The sequence below is a fragment of the Engystomops pustulosus genome, chromosome 8 (genome assembly GCF_040894005.1).
Source record: "Engystomops pustulosus chromosome 8, aEngPut4.maternal, whole genome shotgun sequence".
NCBI classification, from domain to species: Eukaryota; Metazoa; Chordata; class Amphibia; order Anura; family Leptodactylidae; genus Engystomops; species Engystomops pustulosus.
Window position 1 is genome coordinate 39,381,423 of NC_092418.1, and position 9,822 is coordinate 39,391,244.

A 9,822-nucleotide genomic window follows, 5' to 3' on the forward strand; every position below is an offset into this window, starting at 1 on the left:
AATATTGAGGGCTTTATGTGTTTACATTACCTGTTGTCTACAGCCTCATGGTAGGGTAAAGTCCGGGATGTGACGTGTCACAGTAAACGCTGACTACACTGTATAGATTAGGAGGAGCAGCAGCAAGTGACTCAAATATATGCAAATTATAATGACATAAATGATAATCACAACTGCATAACATGTGTTTTTATTTCTAAAACTGAAGAGGACTGGGGAACACGTCCATCTCATGCCTGCTGTAGAAAGCAGTAAATGTTCAGCGGAGGCCATTATAGCCCAAGGAAGACGGATGCCACTGTAATATCCCCTGCCATAACCTCCGCTGCATGTACATATAGACAGTTACGTCACTCAGAAGACATCCTGAACATCCGAAACAGCAAATCACTGGCTGCAACAGAGGTTCATTCCTCCTCATGACTTCAGGATACAGAATCCTGGAACAAAAATGGGTCAGATGTAGTGTATAAGCAGTCTAGGCACAGGCTTGGCATAACAGGACTACTATAAGTTATGGGTACGTCCCATATAAAGAGATATATATATATATATGTATTCTCAGTGTACGTGCACATAGCCTACATACAAGAGCTATGCACAGCATAAGAGGAAAATTACAGGACACCACATGGAAAATCGTCCGTGTATGTCACTTTGTGACAAAGCATACGTCCTGTATTTTAATGGATTGTGCGTATGTTTGGTTATGTGGAAAAGTGTTTTCTAGTCTGGATCATTTTCACAGACCTGCCATACATAAGAAGTCAATGGTTAAGTTAAAAAAATGGACAGCACTTGTAACTGGTATGCCATCTGGGTGCTGCCTGGGAAACAAACAGATGGTTTATAGCAGTGGTGGCTAACCTATGGCACTGGTGCCAGAGGTGGCACTCGGAGCCCTTTCTGTGGGCACTCAGGCCATCACCAGAGAGGACTCCAGGTATCTTCCTGCAGTCCCAGACAGCCCAGGACTTGCTGTGCACAGCGCTATTTTAAAGTGACAGCTGTACCTGGGAATACTGGAGGTGTGGAAAGGTGTGGACAGATCTGGATTATCATTGTAGCTCCTGCTCCGGCCCTGGCAATTATTCCTGTTTATGAGACCCTGGAAGGAAGCTACAATGATCATCCAAATTTCTTCTATTTTCTGTTTTATTGGTGTCCTCAGGGTGCGATTATGAATGAAAGATGTGACAGAGCAGGGAGTATAAATCACAAATGAAATTTCTGTGTTGGCACTTTGCGATAAATAAGCGGGTCTTGGTTGTAGTTTGGGCACTCGGTCTCTAAAAGGTTCGCCATCACTGGTTTATAGGATACACTCTTAATAGACATCTACAACCAGGATGAAGGATTGTAAACCAAGTACACTGACATACTGGTGTGTGTTCCCTCCGGTGGGATCTGCTCTTCTTTTAGTTTCTCGTGCCTTTGCTTTCACAAAAAGAGGCTTCACTACTTATGCAAATAAGCCTGAGGGGCTCCGTACTCAGTTAACAGCTATGAAGCCCCCTCAGGCACATTTGCATAATTTTTAAAGCCTATTTTTTTTGTGAAAATAAGGGCATAAGAAGCTAAAAGAAGAGGAGATCCTGAGAGGCACACACCAGTATGTCAGTGTGCTTGGTTTACACGTGATGCTACAACAGAGGGGGGCGGGGGGGCTGGTGACTTTTTTTTTTGACAGATGACAGGCGGCCCACAAAAACACCACACAGAGCTGCTAGTGGATCAGCACATGGAGGGAATAAAAGGCAACACTTCAGAGCCGAGTCTGGTGGCAGCTCCAGGGGTGACACCTGTACTACTTAGATTTGGGCTCAGTTCCCCTCTGGTCACGTGACGAGTAGTTACAAATACCCAGGGACCTCTCCGCTGTGATGTCACCGTGTAGGGAGCAGCGGTGACGTCACGGCACGGGGTGCTCGCGGAGGATTGTGGGTCAGGCAGAGAGTGAAGTCCGGGGGTGACCTGTTATCAGCTGTGACCTCCTCACTACACACTTACTTCAGCCGTTCCAAGGAATGGACGCCGGAGGAGGAGCGCCCGGAGCCGCTCACCCAGCTCTTCGACCTCCCGAACATTGTAGCCTGCTGGTGGCGATCACTTCATCCTGTCACTGCGGTACAGATGTCACCAGCCCCGCCACCACGGCCGAGGCGATCATGGAGCGGCTCCTGCTGCGTATGACGCCACGGGAAGGGGCGGAGCAGCCGGGAGAGGGGCGTGGCTTGCTACATAACAGGAAGCGGCGGCTGTCACGTCTAACTGCACGTGGAAGTCAGTGTCTGTATACATGTGTATATACAGAGGAGGGGGCAGTGTCTGTATACATGTGTATATACAGAGGAGGGGGCAGTGTCTGTATACATGTGTATATACAGAGGAGGGGGCAGTGTCTGTATACATGTGTATATACAGAGGAGGGGGCAGTGTCTGTATACATGTGTATATACAGAGGAGGGGGCAGTGTCTGTATACATGTGCAACACCCTCGCCAATGCAAGGCAGAGCTGTGTTTGCAAATACGTCCCACCATGTAGCTTGCAGCCTGTGTAGGGTCTGATTAGCCTCACAGCATGTCACTACATAACACAGATGAACTCTGCAGTGGTAGATCCTGCCTGGTAAGGCAGGAGTTAATTCTTTGATGTGATGTAAGATGTGTCATCCAATCACATGTATTATCCTAATGTACTGTAAGCTGGGATGTAATTGGAGGAGTAACCACCACATGACCAAGAGCTGAGAAAAAGTGACGGTTGGAGATTTCCAACAGTTAGTTCAGTCAGAGAAGTGAGTCTGACAGGATTCCGTCAGAAAGACTAGTCAGTCAAACCAAGCAGTGAGTTAGACAGAGAGAGGAAAGGGGTATCATCCTACCTTCAAGGGTGATACCTGAAGCACTCCAGGACAAGCTGAAGCTTCCTATTAGGACACAGCTACCTCCCAGCCTGCCCTCTGCATCCAGGCTGGCGATCTACCTCCTGTGGCTCCCTCCAATTGCAACTCAGTACTCCACCATTTTGTTAAGGCACGTTGCTGCGGTTCCTGTCGGTTCCAATAAAGAACTGTAAGTTGTTTTTGTTCAACCTCTGCCTCCGTCTGGTCCCTGCTACTACAGCTGCCATCATCACAGGCACCCTGTCCACTACACAGAGACTTATACTCTAGACACCAAAGGGTTGCCCCAGGGAGATCCGCTATAGCAGCCTCTCCCTCATCATTTCTTGCCAACACCACCCTGCTGGAGACCTGCCAGGCTGTAGGACAGCCCTCCGGTTCCCCATACCAAGCACCGTGACACTAGCGTGCCTAGGCCGCAACCGCCAGCCACTCAGGTACTGTGGGTCCCGGCTGACTCCAGGCCCCGAGAAAAGGCTAGGCCCCGGTGGGGGATGTTACACATGTGTATATACACAGAGGAGGGGGCAGTGTCTGTATACATGTGTATATACACAGAGGAGGGGGCAGTGTCTGTATACATGTGTATATACACAGAGGAGGGGGCAGTGTCTGTATACATGTGTATATACACAGAGGAGGGGGCAGTGTCTGTATACATGTGTATATACACAGAGGAGGGGGCAGTGTCTGTATACATGTGTATATACACAGAGGAGGGGGCAGTGTCTGTATACATGTGTATATACACAGAGGAGGGGGCAGTGTCTGTATACATGTGTATATACACAGAGGAGGGGGCAGTGTCTGTATACATGTGTATATACACAGAGGAGGGGGCAGTGTCTGTATACATGTGTATATACACAGAGGAGGGGGCAGTGTCTGTATACATGTGTATATACACAGAGGAGGGGGCAGTGTCTGTATACATGTGTATATACACAGAGGAGGGGGCAGTGTCTGTATACATGTGTATATACACAGAGGAGGGGGCAGTGTCTGTATACATGTGTATATACACAGAGGAGGGGGCAGTGTCTGTATACATGTGTATATACACAGAGGAGGGGGCAGTGTCTGTATACATGTGTATATACACAGAGGAGGGGGCAGTGTCTGTATACATGTGTATATACACAGAGGAGGGGGCAGTGTCTGTATACATGTGTATATACACAGAGGAGGGGGCAGTGTCTGTATACATGTGTATATACACAGAGGAGGGGGCAGTGTCTGTATACATGTGTATATACACAGAGGAGGGGGCAGTGTCTGTATACATGTGTATATACACAGAGGAGGGGGCAGTGTCTGTATACATGTGTATATACACAGAGGAGGGGGCAGTGTCTGTATACAGGTGTATATACACAGAGGAGGGGGCAGTGTCTGTATACAGGTGTATATACACAGAGGAGGGGGCAGTGTCTGTATACAGGTGTATATACACAGAGGAGGGGGCAGTGTCTGTATACAGGTGTATATACACAGAGGAGGGGGCAGTGTCTGTATACAGGTGTATATACGGAGGAGGGGGCAGTGTCTGTATACAGGTGTATATACACAGAGGAGGGGGCAGTGTCTGTATACAGGTGTATATACACAGAGGAGGGGGCAGTGTCTGTATACAGGTGTATATACACAGAGGAGGGGGCAGTGTCTGTATACAGGTGTATATACGCAGGAGAGGGGGCAGTGTCTGTATACAGGTGTATATACGCAGGAGAGGGGGCAGTGTCTGTATACAGGTGTATATACACAGAGGAGGGGGCAGTGTCTGTATACAGGTGTATATGCGGAGGAGGGGGCAGTGTCTGTATACATGTGTATATACGGAGGAGGGGGCAGTGTCTGTATACATGTGTATATATACAGAGGAGGGGGCAGTGTCTGTATACATGTGTATATACACAGAGGAGGGGGCAGTGTCTGTATACATGTGTATATACACAGAGGAGGGGGCAGTGTCTGTATACATGTGTATATACGGAAGAGGGGGCAGTGTCTGTATACAGGTGTATATACACAGAGGAGGGGGCAGTGTCTGTATACATGTGTATATACGGAGGAGGGGGCAGTGTCTGTATACAGGTGTATATACACAGAGGAGGGGGCAGTGTCTGTATACAGGTGTATATACGGAGGAGGGGGCAGTGTCTGTATACAGGTGTATATACGGAGGAGGGGGCAGTGTCTGTATACATGTGTATATGCGGAGGAGGGGGCAGTGTCTGTATACATGTGTATATGCGGAGGAGGGGGCAGTGTCTGTATACATGTGTATATATACAGAGGAGGGGGCAGTGTCTGTATACATGTGTATATACACAGAGGAGGGGGCAGTGTCTGTATACATGTGTATATACACAGAGGAGGGGGCAGTGTCTGTATACATGTGTATATACGGAGGAGGGGGCAGTGTCTGTATACAGGTGTATATACGGAGGAGGGGGCAGTGTCTGTATACAGGTGTATATACGGAGGAGGGGGCAGTGTCTGTATACAGGTGTATATACACAGAGGAGGGGGCAGTGTCTGTATACAGGTGTATATACACAGAGGAGGGGGCAGTGTCTGTATACAGGTGTATATACGGAGGAGGGGGCAGTGTCTGTATACAGGTGTATATACGGAGGAGGGGGCAGTGTCTGTATACATGTGTATATACGGAGGAGGGGGCAGTGTCTGTATACATGTGTATATACACAGAGGAGGGGGCAGTGTCTGTATACATGTGTATATACACAGAGGAGGGGGCAGTGTCTGTATACATGTGTATATGCGGAGGAGGGGGCAGTGTCTGTATACATGTGTATATGCGGAGGAGGGGGCAGTGTCTGTATACAGGTGTATATACGGAGGAGGGGGCAGTGTCTGTATACATGTGTATATATACAGAGGAGGGGGCAGTGTCTGTATACATGTGTATATACACAGAGGAGGGGGCAGTGTCTGTATACATGTGTATATACGGAGGAGGGGGCAGTGTCTGTATACAGGTGTATATACGGAGGAGGGGGCAGTGTCTGTATACAGGTGTATATACGGAGGAGGGGGCAGTGTCTGTATACAGGTGTATATACGGAGGAGGGGGCAGTGTCTGTATAAATGTGTATATGCGGAGGAGGGGGCAGTGTCTGTATACATGTGTATATACGGAGGAGAGGGCAGTGTCTGTATACATGTGTATATATGCAGGAGAGGGGGCAGTGTCTGTATACATGTGTATTTACAGAGGAGGGGGCAGGAGAGGGGGCAGTATGTATGCGTGTATTATATATATATATATATATATATATGATATTGTATTTTTTTCTTTTCCAAGAGCATTTCTATGCCTATGGGTCTGTCTTGTGTATACTGTATATCAACCTCTTAACGCTCAGCGTCCGATATATCAGACGCTGAGCCGATGCCGGTTCAGCTCAAGATTTGAGCCGAACCGACATCGGGAAACACGGGGTGCCGGCTGTGACTGATAGCCGGCACCCCAGTGTAACACCCGCGATCGGAGTTGTCTCTGATCGCGGGTGATTAACCCGTTAAATGCCGCGGTCATCGCGACCGCGGCATCTAACATGCATCTGGGGTGTCTTTCCCCCACGATCGCCCCCCCCGAATCATTTTCGGGGGGCACCGATCATTGCTACGGTATCACTGGGGTCCGATCTGGACCCCAGTGTTACCTGCAGGAACTGCCGGTAAGATGGCGTCTGTGACGTCATCTTACTGGCATAGTGCCAGCCTATGCAAGTGCATAGGTTGACACTGATAATGCCCTGCAATACATAAGTATTGCAGGGTGTTATTATGAACAAGCAATCAGATGATTGCTTGTTCATTTCCCATGGTGGAAAAAGTGAAAAAAAAAAATTATTCAATAAAAAAATAAAGTAATAAATCACCAAAAATGCCCAAAAGCCCCAAAACATATAAAGAGACATATAACTGAAAAAAAAGTCTAAATCATAACACAAACCCCACATATATAGTATCACCGCGTCCGTAACAACCCGTAGAATAAAAATAAATAATTATTGAACCCGCACGATGAACGCCGTAAAAGAAAACTGTTATAAACCCTCCAAAAATTATGATTTTTACCTATTCAATCCCACAAAAAATGCTATAAAAAGTGATCAAAAAAACATATGTACTGTAGAATGATACTGGTGCAAAGTACAACGTGTCCCGCAAAAAACAAGCCATCAACCAGCTCCGTAGCCAAAAACCTAACAAAGTTATGCCACTTGGAAGACGGCAATACAAAAATGATAGATTTTTCCCCACAATAGGGTTTTATTTTACAAATTTAGTAAAACGCAAGAAAATATATTCGTGTCTGGTATCCCCGTTATCGTATCGACCCATAGAATGAAGATAATATGATTATTAGTCTATACGGTGAACACCACAAAAAAAAAAGTAAAAAAACCAGTAGAGAATTGATGCTTTTCTACTCCTGCTCTCAAAAAGAAGTTGGTGATACCAACCCCAAAATGGTGACAATGGAAAAAGCATCTCATCCCGCAAAAAAAATGGCATCACATGGCCCTAATAGCGCAAAAGCGAAAATTTTACAGCCTTCAAAAGAGGCCAATGAGGAAAGTAAAATCCTGGCAGCTGTAGGGTGCTCCTTCCCTTCTGCGCCTCACTGTGTGCCCATAAAACAAGTCACGGCCACATGTGGGGGGTCTCTGTACTCGGGAGAAATTGTAGAACAAATTGTATGGTGGGTTTTGTATTTTTATCTTTTGGAAATGTGTAAATTTTAGGGCTAAATGAACGTATAACCGGCACAATTTGACTATTCTAAATTTCGCCTCCATTTTCATGTAATTACTATGAAGATCTCAAGGGGTTAACAATCTTCGTAAAAGCTGTTTCTGATAGCTTGAGGGGTGCAGATTTGAAATTGGGTTGATTATATAGGGGGTTTTGATGCTAAATATGTAAATTTTCATTCAAAACTGTATTTATCCCCAAAATAGTCAATTCTGAAAATCCGGAAAAGCGCTATTCGATTTGTAAGCCGCGTGACATCAAAATAAATTATCCAGACATTTCAAAAATGGTGAAAATGTAAAGTAGACAAATGGGAAATGTTATTCAGCAACTTATTTAGGTGGTAAATCGATCTGCCTGAAAACGCAATGATTTCAAATTTCAAAAATGGCAAATTTTTCAGAAAATTCATCATATTTTCTTTTTTTTTATAAATAAACGCAAAACTTATCAGCCAAAATTTACCACTAAAATGAAGTACAACATGTGGGGAAAAAACAATCTCAGAATCGCTTTGATAAGTAACAGAGTTCAAAAGTTATAACCATATAAAGCGACGCATGTCAGAATCCAAAAAATGGGACTGAGCCTTAAGCTGTAAAATGGCTGCGTCCTTAAGGGGTTAAGGGTAAATACATCACTATGTGGTTTAGATTTATAAACTTTATTAAACAGACTGGTATAACATATTGCTTTCACAAACAAATGATAAAGGGTTGAAAATCATCTTCAGGAACAACTGATATAAAACAAACACATATAAATATTTTCTTAGTAAGACGTATAAGATGGGGTTTGCCCTCTCAGATCCCACTCATTTCAGATCCTTTGAGGGGCTTTACTCGCTCCTACCCCAGTCTGCCTGACTGGGCCTTATACAAAACTACACAGGTAAATACTGGGGAGGATTAGCAGCAATGTGATATTATTGTAGAGCACGAAAACAAAGAAAACTTCACGACCCGTAGAGGCCAGTGTTAGCTGGAACCCTTCGTCCTGAGTATCAGAGAGCAGTTTGTTATAGGAGAAGAAGCGCATTGGGGCACATTTACTAAGGGGAGTAACTGCACTGAATGCAGGATTGCCTGTGTATAATGTAGGGTGCGCCAGATTGCTGGCGCCCTTAGTAAATGTTCCCAATCTCACCCCTACACCAGATGTGGTTCTGTTAGTTGCCCACGTGCTATAGGCAGATGACACAGTTCCTGTACACACACTTTAGAAGAGGGATATTTCAGGGGTGAGTACATTTTGACTTTATTACTGTATGTTCTTACCCAATTAAAAAAAAAAAAAAAATCAAGGAAAACTTTCTAAAACTGTTTACTGCTGGTTGTAGAAAGGGGCAGATAACAAAATTGTAGACAATATGTGGGTATGGCTTCTGCTGAAGAGCTCCTTCATCTAAGGCTGGCTGCGCACAAATGTATTCAGCCCATGGAAAAAGACCCATGTGTTGGTCTTAGGCCACGGTCACACGTACGGCTAGGCATCCGTTCATAACGCGACGTTGGTGCACAGGGGGAGGTCCTTGGCCCGAACGCACATGCGTTTCCAGAGAAACGCATGCGATCGGCTTATCAGTCGCGTGCGTTTCCATGGAAACACATGTGCGTTCGGGCCGAGGACCTCCCCCTGTGCGCTAGCAGCGCGTTATGAATGGACGCCTAGCGGTATGCGTGACCGCGGCCTGATTTCACAGACTACACACTTGGCACCAGGCGGGAGTCCTTGCATCTTAAAGCATACAGAAATATGATGCAAGGAACAACAGCGCCAACACCATTATATTTGTTACAGTTCGGCCACCAGACAGTAAATCCTTGCATCATTTCTGTATGATGCATGGGCTCCCATCCTGTGCAGCCAGCACACGAGTCTGTTCCCACATGCTGCACACGTTCATGTGCTCTAATTAACCATTAAAGTGGTTTCCTCCCCCTATACTTCTAATGACCTAGTCACAGGTTAATAATCAATAGACTAATCAATAGATGACAGATGAGGATAAATCACTACTACATTATGGCCTGAGGCTGGCAGGTGCTTGGTGTGGTTGCTGCCCAGCTGTCTGTCAGTACAATTTAGCTTTCACATGAAGAAAGACAGTCAGGGAGGCATATAACA

At 45.8% G+C, this 9,822-nt stretch overlaps 1 protein-coding gene across 6 annotated transcripts in view; it reads right to left on the reverse strand.

Moving 5' to 3' along the window:
- Positions 1 to 2,224, reverse strand: part of CLEC16A (C-type lectin domain containing 16A) — a 147,756-nt gene extending 145,532 nt beyond the window's left edge. For 4 of the 6 annotated variants that reach the window (XM_072120713.1, XM_072120717.1, XM_072120715.1 and 1 more), the window contains exon 1: positions 2,011 to 2,224. In XM_072120713.1, coding sequence (XP_071976814.1) covers positions 2,011 to 2,087 — 77 coding nt within the window. In that variant the 5' untranslated portion in view covers positions 2,088 to 2,224. The remainder of the gene's footprint in view (positions 1 to 2,010) is intronic. The other 2 variants (XM_072120716.1, XM_072120718.1) reach the window with 1 other exon arrangement.
- Between the last annotated feature and the right edge of the window lie 7,598 nt (positions 2,225 to 9,822).